The following is a 16,606-nucleotide window of genomic DNA, read 5'->3' on the forward strand; positions in this document are numbered from 1 at the left end:
AAGCTAAGCCCTTTTTATTTTTTTGTAATATATATATGTGTGTGTGTGTGTGTTTATTTGTTTGTTTCACACAGCATCACCCAGGATGCTGCCACCAGCCCAACCACCATTTTCAGGCCTGAGATGGACCCTTATCCACATCAGGCTTAAATCTGATATTGATGATTTTTTTTGATGTGGCCCAATCCATATGAACGAGCGAGGAATAATGCAAATTTTGGATTTTTGGATTTCCTTTGGGATATGCACTATGCATCCGGCTAAATAAGTGAAAAAAATATGGCCATGTTACGTTCTGGGATTAAATTATAGATACACACATATATGAGATAAAAACTATATAGAACCTTACTTTTAAATTATTTCTTTTTATTTCAATATGTTAATTGATGTAATCGAATGATTGGAAGATGAATATATTTCTGTATGAGAGGTATTTCAAAAAAAACTTATAAATATTAGTATAGCTTTAGTATTATTATTTTTTTGAAAATATAAATATCAAGAAGTATAATATTACTAATTCTACATGTTTATTGCTATAGAGTACATATTTAAAAAGAAAGATAAAGTGGCAATAATTAAATTTAATAGATAAAAGATGAAATTAGTCTTGACTCCTTTTTTAATTATTATCATAATTATCAAAACAATTTAACTTTGAAGTCTATTGTAAACCACATAATTTTAAAAAAAATCCTTTATCTTGTTCACTATGCTCGAAACTATAGTTCTTAAACCCAGACCGGCATCTGAAAAAAGTAGACTTGGAACCTGATTAACTTAATGGCTGAACCAATCCAGGTCAGGTAAGAGAATGAGATGAGCAAAAACCTGGTTGACCCGTCAAAACCTGAACCTGTTTTTTTCTTTTCAAATATGTTTTTTTTTTTTCTAGCCAAAGACCTCTTTTTATATATATATTTTAATTAATTGTTAATCATTTTTAAAGTTTAATATATAAATATTAGAATAATATTTTATTTTTATAAAAATTCTATACATCACATTATTACTAATTTTTTATTGGTTTCTTCCCCCCACTGCAGCCTCCTCCTAGTCTCGGAATCTTAAAAAGTACATGGCAACGCACCAACCATAAAGAAGATACAACACCTTCACCCATTTTCATCGAAGCAACGGGCATTTTGGAATTGTTGTGATGCTCACACCCTTTCTGGCAATTCCCTGGATATATGAGCAGCTTCAAGATATGTAGAGCTCCAAAACCCAACTTCTGAGAAAGAACGCCCTTTAATGGCATTGCTCTTGTTAATTGGCATTTCCTTCCATAAGCAGCCAAAAGATCTACGAAGTCCACAGCATGTCAGGTTCACTTGGTCATCATCCCTTTCCTCTTTTGGAATTTATAGACAGATAAATCTAGGGTTTATTACAAATCACCTATATATATATATGGTCTGGCCTAAATATTTGAAGCTTACCAATCACAACCATATATATGTCAACATTGATATATAAATATATATGTCCTATCCATTGATCATTTCCCCATGGTGTTGACAGAAGATGAGAGGTTTGAGAGGGAATTCAAGTTTTGAAGAGAGCAATATTGGCCAAAAATCTACAGCATGGAAGCCTTCCACATAGAACAGAGTAAAGGCTGGAAGAGACGTTACTTTCTGTGCTAATGTTTTTGTCCTATTGTAACGAACCAAAATTTAAATTTTTCTTAATTTTTTTCTCCTGCTTATGAGGAATAGTATCACCGCATTATTTATGATGATTACGAAAGTTGAGAGCAATCTTTTTTTTTTCTAATACATATATTATCAATTTAAAAAATTTATTTTTTATTTTTGACATTAACACATTAAAATTATATAAAAAATATTAAAAAATATTATTTTAATATTTTTCAGGACAAACATAATTTTAAAAAGCATATAAAAACAAAAATTAGTCATTACACTTCCAAACAATATTTAAGAGGGGTGGAGAAATAAACAAATAAAAAGATAAATTGAAAAACAAACTATGTGATACCAAGCAATATTAATTGTCAATTATTCCATATATTAATCGTTTACTAAAAAAATAAATTATTCATAAATTATTATTTTTCATTTAACCCATCATTAAGAAGGATTTCATGTATCACTTTGAATTCATACATACTTTTTTTTTGAGTCTGCCATACAGATCAGATCCAAAAAACTATCCCAAATTACTTCAAAAACAACTAAGAAAACGAAAGGAAACGAAGCTTTCTCGAACCATGCATGATTCCGAAAGAAAAAAACATGGATGGATAGTCGCGCGCCACCAGCCAGATCGCAGTTCAAAAAAGAAAAATATCATGTGGACCCTCGAATTAATATATTGGCTTAGAGTCATAGACTATATGGTTAAGGGATTATAGCTAGGTTGCTAAAAATTGGCTCCGGGCTCTAGCCCTACAAGGGAACATTCATCATCTCATGCTTGCCGACGACCTCCGTTGTGTGGCCATGTCCTTGTATTCCTTAAGGTTTTATTTGCCGGTGGGTCAAAACCACTGCTTTATACATGGAGTATTTTATTCGTCATCATTTTTTTTTAGATATGTGTACATTACTTGCGTGGCGTTTTTGTAAATGATGCCGTCCAAAACAAAGCTCGACTTTTTGGCAAGGAAAATGCTAGCTAGCAAGCAAGCAAGCCCCATTACCAAAAATTAAAGTTGGTACCTTCCCATGCAACTTCGAGGAAGAAATGGTCACGGATCATACGCAACAAAAAGCCGGCCAGAACAACCTTCCTTGACAACTAACCTCTATTATCTGTACTTTTGTCATTGACACCTATCCGATGATCTTTCCTCGAAAACTTCTCTTCCTTTCCTCCTAAGCCTCGGTATTGATCTCGTTACAACCTATAAATATGGACCCTTATCGAGTCACATTTCCATCGTCACAACCTTCATAATTTCTCAGTTCCATCTTGCATTAGATATTCCATACGCAAACAGCTAGCTGAGCGCTAGTTTACGCTGCGTGAGTGGTCTCGAATGGCGTCGCGAAATGGGATTGTGTTCGAGGATTTCTTTCCCGCCATGGTGGAGAAGCTAGGCGCTGAAGGGTTCATGAAGGAGCTGTCCAATGGGTTTCAGCTGTTGGTTGATGAAGACAAGGGTTTGATCACATTTGAGAGTTTGAAGAGGAACTCAGCATTGCTTGGATTGCAGGATATGAGTGACGATGAAGTAAAGTGTATGGTAAGAGAAGGTGATTTGGATGGAGATGGTGCTTTGAATGAGATGGAATTTTGTACACTTATGTTCAGGCTGAGTCCTGGGTTGATGATGAATTCAACAAAATGGCTCGTAGAGGCTATTGTTAGTGAGATGTAGGCCTCTCCTCTTTTTTTTTCTTTTTCTTTTTTTTTTATTATTCTTCTTCTTCTTCGTCTTCTTCTTCTTCTTCTTTCTAAAGATATTGTAGCTCTCCATCGATCTAATTTGTTGCAATGCTGCCATTTTATTCTTCTCTTCCATTTTCATTACATAGAATTAACACATTAAATTTTTAATATGAATCTCATTGATTGCAATATATCAACCTTCCTTTTTAAGCATGGAACACAATAGTTTGATTCAATTCTTAAAACGAATCTTACGCCAATAGCGCATTTCTTAGAAGGTAACAAAATCAAAGGTAAAAGAAGAAAGGGCCAGAGAAAGGAATCTGGCTCGACTATGAAGCCATTTTTAAGACCATCTTACAAGTCCGGAGAATTTATGGGCTTTTTGGGACAAACTTTCTTAGGCCAGCTTACAAGTCCAAAGAGATACTGGGCTGGGTTTGTTACATGCTCATCTAAACTTATTAGTTGTTTTTTTTAATATTTTTTATTTGAAAATATATTAAAATAATTTTTTAAATAAATTAATTTTTAATATCAAAACATATGATCCAAAAATTAAAAAATAAATAAATAAAAAAACAATCTCAAAATATTATGAAAAAATAGGTTGCATTATAACCCCAAACAATTTCTTAATGGGCCGGTTCAGGTTTGAGCCCAAACAGTCTCTTGATAGGCAAGTTCAGGTATGAGGTCTGAGTTAGCTTGAAGGGCAGCTTCAAAATCATAAAGGGTGGGTGTTGGGTGATTTTATCTATTTCTTAAATCTAATATTAATATATATATATTTTTTACATTTTTCATTTTGAACAGTAAGTATACTATTATTTAATTTGATTTACTATTAGGATTTACTTTTACTATTATTTTTTACTATTATTTAATCCTTTAATATTTTTAAACCTTGAGCTTTTTATCTTTAAATTTTACTCTTTAAACATTTTTGCTTCATGATTTTAATCTTACACGAACACAAACTAAATCTTAAAGTTCATAATGGATATTCCTTGGTTGGAAATGCTGAATGGAGAGCATTCTTCCAACAAAGTAATAACAAAAAAGAGAGCTTATTTAAAATGGAAATATGTCAATACATATAAATATTCTTGAGAAAATGCATATTGATCACTAAAAGAAATATTATTTACATATGTATCCGCTACGTGGACAGGCATAACATAGAATTCACTAATATATTTGTTCGCGCTACGTAACGAGTCAATATTATTTTTTAAAAAATTTAAAAAAATATTAAAAATGTCTAGTAGTCATACTAGACCCAATCACTCTGGCTCTAGCACATAAGTAATTTTGGTTTTGCTTGTTTTTTAGACCTAAGTAAATGTTGATTCAGATAACAAAACAATATCAAAATATCAAAATGCTTTCATGATTATAGAAAATTACACAAAAAATAGTGTGAAAGAACAAAAACATCCACATATACAAAGCTTATATTCAAGCTTATATTCGTTTTCTTTAAAATATAAAATTCAAAAATGTTATTTTATATTTTTTATTCAAGTGCTTGGGCTTGACAATCATATTAGACCCATGCTTTTTGGATCTGACAGTCATGTCAGACCTAAGCACCTGGATCTAACAACCATGTTTAAACTCGTGTGTATCTTTTTAAAAAAGAATAAAAATTCACTTATAATTGTTCTAAAAACATATTTGTTTTATATTTTCAACTTTATCTTTTTAACCAAATATATTTTTATTTTTTTCAATATTTTTTTCTTCTATTTTGGGATATTAACCACACGCATACCTAAAATTCACTCAATTTTTTTTTTATTAATCTCTAATTTTAGTGAAGAAATTATTTATAAAATTGCACAAATTAAAATAGTCAAAAGGATAATAAGTCTTTTACTTATATAATTTTATTTTTCCTACAACATAATGTATTAATTCAAAAATGTTCTTTTATAATCATATATTTTTATAGTAAAAAATCTCTTGATTTACATTGATTTCCCACATTATTTATCTTTTGTTATGATTTATCACGAAGAAGTTGTTTTAGAATCTTAAATTGAGTCCACGACCGCACTAATATTTTTTAAATGGAGGTGTCGTAATAAAAATTACATGGACAAATTTAAACGTGAGGCAAATTGGAGAGAAAACATGCTGTTTTTTAAGGTGGAAAATATATGATTACTATTAAAACAAAGAAATTTAAGTACCAAATTAAAAGATTTTAAGGCTTTGGTGTGATAATTATTGGAATATAGTGTTAGTTGTTTATTCTAATCCCTGATGATATTCAGTAGTCGTGCCTAGAAATATATGATCACCCATGATCTCTATACGTGAATAATGTTCTTCATGTCCTTTTCTATGGTGATAGAATTCCTTACCCTTTAGGTATCACTCCTTATCAGTTGTGATTTCTAACAAAATAAGTTGGTGTATGAACACATATTAATTAGCTTGCACGCCATCTTATCCGTCACGTTTCATCTCTTTCCTTTCAAAAATTTCAAAACATGTAATGATATCTTCCTAGAGGTTTTGCTTGCATCTTCGACGACCTGCAAGTTCATAACACACTGTGTGAGTAGAATAGATAGCTGTACTTTTTTTTTTTTTTTATAACTCAAGATGTTCGAGTCAGGTTACGTACACCACGACTAAATATTTTATAATTATACTTATTGGCTTGCCGATATGGAGCATTGTTACTCTTTAGGATTGTATGAATTAGGCTCTATTCATAAACATTTTAACCTAATATATAATGTGTATTTTTATTATTTTGTAAACGCTACTATGACACTGCCCGGTGATGGTATATCTTCCGTAAAGAGGATCGATGAACTTAATATAATTAATTAGTACATGATAAAATTGCAAGGAAAAACAAAATTTAAAAAATATTTTAAAATTAGTAATATATAAAAACATATTGAGTGATTTTATTATTTTCTAATCTTACACAATGACACTGCTTGACGATTGTAAATTTGTCATAGGTAAATGATCAATAAACAATAAAATTATTAATATGCAATCAAATTGTGAGGAAAACAATCTTGATAATATTTTAAATATTATAATATAACTTATTAAGAGATTGTATTATTTACTAATCTCACCCTATGGCATGACTCAATGATGTTATATCTATCATAACATATCATTAGTGAATAACAAAATTGCATATTAAACCATCAATATACAACACAACGAGTCGAAAACATCATCATCATATTCTAAAAACAAACATCAATATAACAAATAAAAACAATATCACCACATAGTAATAACAACATCTGCACAATATAATAATTCAAAAACACATAGGCATGCATCAAATTTTAAACATTTCCATACTAGTGTGTGGACCCAACACTTCAAATATCTCACACAAATCAATAACATGCTAAAAATGGTTCAAGTATTTGAAACATTTCATCACAATTTTAATAAAAATCAATAACATGCTAAAATTGTTTTAAATAATCAATAAAATGCATCTGAGGTTTGTCGGAAGCTGTTGGAATAGTGACCAACGGCGGTGACAAATTGGGAAATGTTGCCATGTGGATCCATTGAGGGGGGAGATCGACGTGCTTGGAGTCTCAGTTTCACTTATTTCTAAATCTTCCTCTCTCCTCCGCAACGGCTGCTATCTTAGTAAGGGAGACAAGTTTTGATCTTTGAAAAATGGAGGAAGACAGGAGGCTCGGTGGAGTCTTCGGTGTTGGCGCGCGGATCGGTTGGAAAAAGAAGACATAGAGGAGGGGCAAGCGCTTGCCAAAGTTGGCTAGGAATTGAGAGCCTTTTTCTCTTTTCTCTTTTCTCTTTTCTCTTTTCTCTGTTCTCTTTTTCTTTCTACACGCTTTTTCTCAATTTTTTATTTTCACTCTACCCTCTCTTTTTTCTTCTCCCCATATCTTTTTTCTAAAATTTTCTCTCCAACTCAAATATTTGCTCGCCCTCTAAGTTTTTTCTTTCTTGATTTTCTCCTCTCTTTTTTCTCACACTTCTCTCTTTTTCTTTTTTATTTTTTTATTTTCTCCTTCTCAATTTTTTCATCCATTATTTGCTTGCGTGTATCATACATCTATATTTATACTACCCTTTATTTTCTCAAACCTTGTCACATCTTCAACTTTTTTATCTTTTTTTTTTTTTTTAACCTTATCCTAGGTGAAGGATTAGAAACGAATATGTTAGTCCCTCACCCCTTCCTTAATTATCACTATGCTCACTACACTTTTTTATATATTTTTTCTTTGGTTTTTTTCAGCTTTAATTGTATTATTAAAAATTCATCAATAAGTGCATGGCAAGCACAAAAGTTGAAATTAACCTTTACTGAATAGCTAAAATTAGTAAATATTTTTAGAAATTTTTGTATTTATGAAACTTTTTAAAATTATATATACTAAAAGGAAATTATATTTTTTTGTATAAAAATGACATAATTATAAATCTTTTTAATATTTTACTGTAACGGTAATATAGCAGTGACAAAATTGTAAATTTTTCAGGATTTTTTTTTATTTAGAAAACAATTTTTTCCTATATTTTTTTTCTATTCATACTTTGAATTTTTATCATTTTCCACTTGATCTATTTATCATCAGTTTTTTTTCTTATCTTCATTTTTTTGTATTTTTTTTAGTTTTTTGCTCTTTTTTCTTTACACTATTTTTTTTATCTTTTACAATTTTAATATTTATCACTCTACATTTGGCCCATTTATACTATTCTTTGGTTCTTATCTTTATTTTTTTGTAATTTTTATTTTATTTTTTCTTTACACTTTTTTTTTGAAAAATTATATATTATACAAAGACGTATTTAATTAAATTCATGCAAGAGTTTTTTATTTATTTATAATTAGATTTTTATTTACAAAAACACATTTAAAAAGTTTGTATATTTATTTTTTTTTTATCATAAAAATTATCAAAACCGGCAGCAAGCATAAGTCAAATAACTAGTATATAATTAAAAGGGGAGTCAAAATCGAGTTATATAAAATAATTTTTAATTATATGCTATTCAAAAGCATCAATTAAAGTTAATTTTTCTCCATCCAATAAGAAATAATCATCAATCCTTTGTTAAAAGGAATAAATGAAGAAGGACAAGAACGCAAGAAACGAGAGAGCCCCGTCAGCGGTGTTAGCGGAAAACACGGGGACTGAGATTCGCATTGTGAAAGGGACCTTTGGCAATTAAGGTTATCTAGTCATAAATAATTATCAATCCTTTATTAAAAGGAATAAATTAAGATGAACAAGATCAGCAAACAATATACGGTAGAAAATAAAATAAAATAAAATATTATACGGCCTAAAACTATGAATAAAAAACAGGAGGAGTTGTTGCGGATATAAAGTCTCCGGTAGTAGTTTGAGGGCTGCTTTATGGAAGATTAAATTTTTTATTCTTATTTATAAGCCTACGTAACTGCAAGCTAAGCAGTATTCCACAATATCAACTATGTAAATAATCGAAAAGTTTATTCAATTCTTAGAATATAAAAAACAAATCTAAGGCAGCAAGAGAAAGAAACTCAAACTATGGCCAGAGAAAGGAATCTGACTAGAATATGGAGATCCTTTTACAAGTCCAAATGATCATAGATGGCCTAGAGGGGACAAAGTCTCTTCTAGATCGGCTTACGATCGAGTGCAGGGAAGTAATAATGGAATAGCTTCTTTTTTTTTTTATCAGTTCACATGCATGAACTTTTTTCTCAGCTAAACTTATGAGTGTGTTTAGAATTGTGATTCTGGTTGTTTTTTTAAAGTGTTTTTTATTTGAAAATGTATTAAAATAATATTTTTTTAAAATTATTTTTTGATATCAACATACCAAAATAACCTGAAAATACTAAAAAGGTTTTTTAAAAACGTTTTAAAAACACAAAAACAAATATAATCTATGAACCGTCGAGATCTGAGTTAGGTTAAAGTGCAGCTTCAAAACGCATCTCCAAGTTGCATTTGTGCCTGACTTGCGATGATAATGGACGCTAATCTTTAGAGAAAGGGAAAAGATGAGGAACAGGAATACATGGAGGATGACACAAGAGACCTTGCTAGTGAACCTTCTGTGTGGAAAGAAATGGAAGCATATTCCCTGGTTGGAAAAGCTGTATGCTTTCCACCTAGAGATGCCTCTTTAACATGCAAATTTATGAATCCAACTGCTTCTAGCTCGAGAGGTCATTTTGTCATCAAGAAGTTGTTCTAGAATTTAGGATTTTTGTGGTCAAGAAGACAGGAGACATGTGCCTCGTACAACAATTCTTGGTGCGCATGATTATTATTTTGTAGACAGGTTTTGGTAGTTGTTTATGCTAATTAATCCCCAGTGATATCTAGCTAGTACACCTACCAAGAAAATATATCACATACTTAATCACCTGTCGCTCACTGTTTGTGATTTATAACAAAAGCAATTGAAGTCATCAGTGCATGTATGGAAGTTGGTGAGTAACAATTATCATAGCTTATACAGGCCTTTGCGTGTTTTCTTTCAGTTTTCATATTCTTTCCTCTCAAAAATTCAACGCGAATAATCATATCATATACATATTTTCCTGACAGAAGACACGAAACATTCACAAAATGTTCATCCTCTGTTTCCTCAGCTATTCGATGGTGAGATTACATCGGAGTTTTTTCAACAGTATTGTCACTGTTGCAAAATGGGTTTGGCTATTATGTTTGTACAATATTTTTAACACCTTCACAATTGAGAAGACCTGATTGTTATGTTTGTACAAGAAGACGGATATCCATTGTAACATTCAATCTACGAGCTTTTTTTTTTTTTTTTTTTTTTTTTTCTAAAAATAGAATTATCCTTAGTCAGGTCATAATCATTGGAATAAAACTTGATTTGAAAATCTACCGGTTTAAGGCTCACGTTATAATTATAGGTTAGATGGATTAATGCAAATCAATTCAAATTATATATATTAGATGCCATAAAATCCTATAAAGCAACAAGTACCCTATAAATATAGCCATTGAAGTAAGATGAGCCACACCATGCAATTTCATAATGACATTGTTTTGATCCCAACACATCACTTTCCTGGCTACAGAAAAAATAAAACCCCCAGCTTGCTTCCATATATGCACTGGTCACAGCAGCATCGCATGCAATCTCTACATGATTTGACAGTCTAGATCATTAGATCTTTGTCACATGTTTGAAATGGCATCCAATGTTATTTGTTCTATCGTGTCATCTGCGATCCGGATAAACCTCAAAATCCATTCTAAGTACTTGATTTATAGTTTTTAATTCAGAGGAATTTACAGATCTGTTATTCCAAGGAGTACTGGCAAGCATATCACATATGGTATTCCAACGTTTAAATATCTAACGAATTGAATCTATCAGATCTTTCATGTATATATCTAAGGTGTGTTAATAAAATGATTCTATTGAAAGCATAGTTTTCAAACTTGCCCTTGCGGGTCGATTTGAAATCCGGCCGACTCAGGACTGGAACCAAACCGAGTTAAAGAAAAAATAAAAAAAGAAAAAACCCATTGTGTTAATTAAAATGATTATAAAGTTATGTTGAAAGGTTAAAGCTCCAACGTTTGGATTTGTTGGATAATAGTGAGACCATCACTAAATCATATATTAACGAAGAAGAATTAAGTGGACCTACATCATTAAAAGTGAGAATTGGAAATACCATGGTATATAAACATAAAAATTGGTAAATAGTAATGGGAATGCTGATAAAAAATATTTCATTACTTTTCAATGTAAAATGCAACAAAAAATTTACATCGGAAATTTCTGGCAGACATAACAACAAAATATGTTTTGTTGGTAATTTTTAATGAAATTTCTGATGGAGTATCAAAAATACATAAAAAAATTAATATATATCATCAATAATTCAATTAAAAAATTGACGCGTTATTATTTAGCGATAGAATTGCTGAAGAAAATTTTTTCCCAGCAACGTGTTTTTGTTAATAAATCCATCAGCGATATAAATTATTGACGAAACAGGACTTACATGCCAACAGAATATTCCATTAACGTTTTCCAATTTTGTTGTAATGAGTTCATAACATATGAAAGGACCTAGATGCTCTTAAATAAATACTTGTTATTTTATTTAAGATATTATTGGAGATAGATAGATTGACTTATCATCGAAGATGTTGATTGATTCTTTGGCTTGAATTGGACTTCTAATTCAAAAACTGTAGACCTGAAAGAGGATCATCTGGACACGAGACGACAACACTATCAACATCGATCGTGTTTCTTATCGGTACAGAAGCAGGTTTGAAAGCTTTTCTGCATTTGTCTTCCAACATAGCCTTGTAACTTGATGCATGCACAAGAACAAGAAATTAAATGCAAGAAAAGCGGGGACCAGGGGGTTGGGTCCAGTGCTTGACCTCAAGTGCATGCCTCGCTTGAACCCGGCCCCAAGCAGGGACCAGGGGGTTAGGTCCAGTGCTTGACCTCAAGTGCCTCTGTTCAACCCCCACGTTAGCGTTTTGATCTGGTGGGCACTGACTTGTCCAATAGTTAACCTAATCCCCACCCAATAGAACACAAAGCAAGACCCCTTTCTCTCCCTATCCACAATCATCCTCGTTATTCACAATTTTACCTCACGATGGCTTGTACAAGCTTTTACTTTCTATAGCACGCCAATTTGAACAATCTGTTGGCTGAGGATTGGTTTTTTATAGCAAGTTGGCATTATTGAAACAATTTCATTATTGTTTATATTGACTTTGAATAAATTCTTAAGCGATGAGAGATGGATGCCACTTGATCGAATTCTTAATATTGCATTGAACTCTTTCGATCGAATTCTTATCGATATCCTTTTTTCTTATAAGTGTTATTTGATTTTATTAGATTTGAATCTCGAGAGATGAAATTCAAAAGTGAAACTTCTTTCTTCGTAATTCCTCATATGCAAGAACATGATCATTGATATTTTAATTTTATGATTTTTTACTATAATGTTTTGATCTAAGATCATATGACCTTTTTTTCATTCTTAACACGAGATTACAGTTAATCAGATTTATTAAAGTCAGGATACCAACATCAAATCTATCTAAAAACAATAATTTCTGAAGTTAAGCAACAAGAAATAGGGAGTCGGTGCAATTTTCCAATTTCAAAAGAAAATTTCCCTTTTTTTCATTTTTTTTTTAAAAAGCCAAGCAGGTCTTAAATATGAACAGTTGCAAGTTGTCCTGAACCATGTGTTTTGTTTTTTTAGGCCCAAACAAAGACACAGATAAAAGCAGGACATGCACATAGAAATTTGCAGGTTAATTTAGTCCATCTCCAAATAGAGAGGAAAGAAATGAAAAGGTGTGAGCTCTGTGATTCTTTAGCAAAAGTGTACTGTGAATCAGATCAAGCCAACCTATGTTGGGACTGTGATGCTAATGTTCATAGTGCAAATTTTCTTGTTGCCAAACATTCAAGATCACTTCTTTGTCATGTTTGTCAATCTCTCACGCCCTGGACGGGAACCGGACACAAGTTAGGCCCTACCCTTTCTGTCTGCAACAACTGCGTAAACAACTCGAGTTGTAGAGAAGAAAGAGGAAGAGAAGATGACGAAGAAGGCGACAATGATGATGATGATGATGATGATGATGATGATCTTGATAGAGAAGAAGATGGTGATGAAGACGAAGATGAAGAAAATGGTGATGGTGGTAATGATCATGGGGGTGAAGATGATGAAGAAAATCAAGTAGTTCCATGGTCTTCTACGCCGCCTCCGCCTGTTTCAAGCCCTTCTAATGATAGTGAAGAATGTTCAAGCAGATTTTGTCATAGTGATGGAGGGATATCAAAATCAAGAAGAGCATTTTCTTCGAAACACAGGCGTGGAACTGTGCCTTAGCCTACTAATTCTCATCGGGTTTAGGTTACGAGTCATCTGTGTTTGATGTTAATTTTGATAATCAAAATCTTTCATCCAAGCCCTTATAAATCTTGAAGCGAAATTGAAGATTGTAATGAAAGAACTCTCTCTTCTGAATCAGGATCATGTAAGGTAGGTAGGCTGCTTCTTGTTGCAAGATAACCCGAATGTGTTGAAGTCAAGTGAATCAACTTTTATGGGTCCCATGAGCTCAAGGATAGCTAAAATTTCCCATGTCACAACAAGCTCAGCAAATCAAGAACCTGGATTTGCTGAATGATGATTTTCTCACTGGATTGTAATAGCCAGGTAATTTTTCTGTAATAGCGAAGTTGTTAAAACTTCAATCTTAGAATGATCTTTATTTACTCTCTGATATTTAACCTTTCACTAAGACTATTGTTTGCACTAATCATGATAATTAAGTTCCTGCAATTTCCTGCAGCAATGCATATGTCTTTCTCCAAACTGAAATACAAGTTGTATTGCAAAATCCTAGCTGCACTGTTCTACAAGTTTTGGTTCAGTTTTTCTTCAAGAAATTGTCCTAGATTTTCAACATGACATAATGGAATCGCCAGGTGTTTGAATGGTCCATGTCAAAAACTTCTTCTATGGTGCAGATTTCGTCCCCAACTGAATGTGGGACCCTACTCTAGAAGGAATGTGGATACCATCATCTCTCTCATTTACTTAGAGGAAATGGTTTTGATTCTTTGACCAACGAAGATAAACGTAGCAGATCATGACAAAATCCATTGACTCTGGGGTTGATGGTGGTATGCCTTCATTGTTTCTTTTGCAAGAACCACAAGTTTTTTGTTGCTGAAGTCCTAGCTGCTGTTCTTCGTTTCATTGCCTTCCTTTCAATTCTTTTATGATGTGGTCATAAAAAATTGAATGGTTCCAGGTGAGACTAGTGCCTCACCTGGGCCACATGCATGGTATTAGGATTTAAATTAAAAAAAAAAAAAAAAATCATTCCTGCCAACAGAAGAGGACATGGTTTCCCACACACTAATGAATAATTTGTGGCTGGAAGACAGTGAGGGACTGTTTAGGAGTGCTATAACGAATGTTTTTAAATATATTTTGTTTATAAATATATTAAAATAATAATTTTTTTATTTTTTAAATTTTATTTTTAATATCAACGTATTAAAATAATCTAAAACATAAAAAATTAATTTTAACGAAAAAAAAATATCTATCTCTATTTGAACTGTAATATAAAATAGACACAAAATATCTTTAGATTGTGATTTCTACTAGCTTAAGATCAATCTTTTATCTTTTTGTGATTGATTGAGATTTGGCTTAGTTTTTGATATTTTATTTTAGTTGAATTTGAAATTTTCAAGAAAAAAGAAATATTTTGAATTTTAATAGAGAAAATTAATTTGAGGATATCATGGAAAAGCTATATATAAAAAAATAATAAAAATTAATGCACAGCGTCCGACCACATAAAATAAAGATTTAGGAGGTTTATGTAAGCAGATTGCAACTAGATTATTGGAGGACATTAAAAAAATGTTATTATGTGATTACAATTATAATAGTTAATTAATTTTCCGACAGCTGAACGTGCCTACCATAAACCATGTTTGATCATGGATAATTTCCTCGTGAAGCTTTTTCCAAAGCAATTTCAGTTTATTTAAGAAGATAATGATGGAATCACGAGAGTGGACAGTTGATTGCTTTGTTAAAGGAGAGTTGATTGCTATTTAGGGAGAAATTCTGAAAAAGAAATCCATTACTATTATGTAATTTAATTTAATGATATTTATTGTCATGATTCTATAATTTAAATAAAATTATTAGAAGAACCTTGTTAGGTAATGATCTCAAGATATGATTTATATTATTTTCTAACAGAGATCTTTTTAAGTGAAAGTTTTTGTGTTTGAAACTTGTAATATCTATATTATCTTGTGTTTAATTTTTTTATTAAATAAATAGGATGGTGAAAGTTTGAATTCGTGATCCGCTTGGTTATTAAAATTTTGATATTATGTCAAAGAATCATCAACACAATAGTTTAAATTGTAGATAAAATCCCATAATATAATTTATATTATTCTCTAACAATTAAAATTTTAACATCATATTAAAAAATCTGAATATTTAAATGAAACTCTAATATATAATTTGTTTTTACCTTTATTTGATCACCATGATGCACAACCATGGTTAAATGAAAATAAGAATAATTTTAATAAAAATCTCTTAAAATAACTATATATAACTTACTCTCTAACGATGAAGGCAAATCATTAACGAGAAATATTTTATAGCTCACAAAATAATCATCCACCACCAAGAATATCAGAGATATTTATGTCACCTTTCACCTTTGTTGACGTTTTGATTCTGTTTGTGATGGCCATGGAAAGCTGCCAGACACTGAATTATTCATTTATTCTTCAAATTATAGCCACTTCTTGCTCGATCGGTATTCTCTCGAATATTATCACATAAAAATTGACCATGTAATGCTCTCTTGCATTGCCCTACTTCCCCTTCGTCACGCCAGCAAAGTGATGCCAGCTTATTCCACTCAACGATATTATTTGGGAATGCGGTGTAAACCGTGTTTTAAAAAAAAATATATTTTTTTATTTATTAAAATTTAATATGTTTTGGATCGTTTTGATGTCAAAAATAAAAAAAAAATTATTGATATGCATTTCAGCACGAAAAGTTATTTGAAAAGCAACCGCTATCACACTATCAAACATACTCAACGTCGTCTCGATCCATCAAGGGTCACTCCTACTTGATGAGTTTCAAGAATTCGGTGCTTCATAATGCCTTTAGAACTAGGAGGTTGATGAAATTGGGACGGCTCCATTGATTAGGTGAAGGAAGAAATCCAAGAATGAATGAGTAATGTTTGGCATCTTTCTCTCACTGGTCAATTTTCGAGGTCCCAAGTAGGTTATCTCCATTGAAGCAGTGACCATAAGTCCCTTCTGAAATGATTTGCTGGAAAATGAAATGAACTCAGTTTCTAGCAAGTTTGACAACAACGTTTTCTTTATCTTCTTGAAAACATTGCGTTGAGCTTCAATGTATAAAAATCTGAATCATGCCATGCCACCCCCATTGGACACCGTTTGGGAGTGCGAATGCCATCACCATCGGGCACCGTTTGACAATAATTGATTTTTTAAAAGATACTTTGTCCTGGTTAATTTTTTTTTATAATTTTAATATGATGATATAAAAAATAAATTAAAAAATATTTTAATATATTTTCAAGTGAAAAAAAACTTTTTTTTGAAAGTTATGCTACGTCACAAAACCTAATATATA

The 16,606-nt window shown here is 31.4% G+C and overlaps 1 protein-coding gene and 1 long non-coding RNA gene across 2 annotated transcripts; both read left to right on the top strand.

Annotated features, from left to right (window-relative positions):
- Positions 1 to 2,894: 2,894 nt before the first annotated feature.
- LOC118031450 (calcium-binding protein PBP1) lies at positions 2,895 to 3,531 on the top strand. The gene has a single exon (XM_035035891.2). It carries the CDS (start codon positions 3,011 to 3,013, stop codon positions 3,350 to 3,352), a length of 342 nt encoding a protein of 113 aa, XP_034891782.1. The 5' UTR covers positions 2,895 to 3,010; the 3' UTR covers positions 3,353 to 3,531.
- Positions 3,532 to 12,135: 8,604 nt separating this feature from the next.
- Positions 12,136 to 13,791, top strand: LOC118031666 (uncharacterized). The gene is made up of 2 exons (XR_012171189.1): positions 12,136 to 13,594; positions 13,731 to 13,791. It is a non-coding gene; the product is annotated as an uncharacterized lncRNA (long non-coding RNA).
- The last annotated feature ends 2,815 nt before the right edge of the window (positions 13,792 to 16,606 follow it).

This window comes from Populus alba, chromosome 11 (genome assembly GCF_005239225.2).
Source record: "Populus alba chromosome 11, ASM523922v2, whole genome shotgun sequence".
In the NCBI taxonomy this organism is placed as follows: Eukaryota; Viridiplantae; Streptophyta; class Magnoliopsida; order Malpighiales; family Salicaceae; genus Populus; species Populus alba.

Excerpts from the sequence above, each read along its gene's own strand:
- LOC118031450 (XM_035035891.2), top strand. The coding sequence starts at position 3,011 with ATGGCGTCGCGAAATGGGATTGTGTTCGAGGATTTCTTTCCCGCCATG.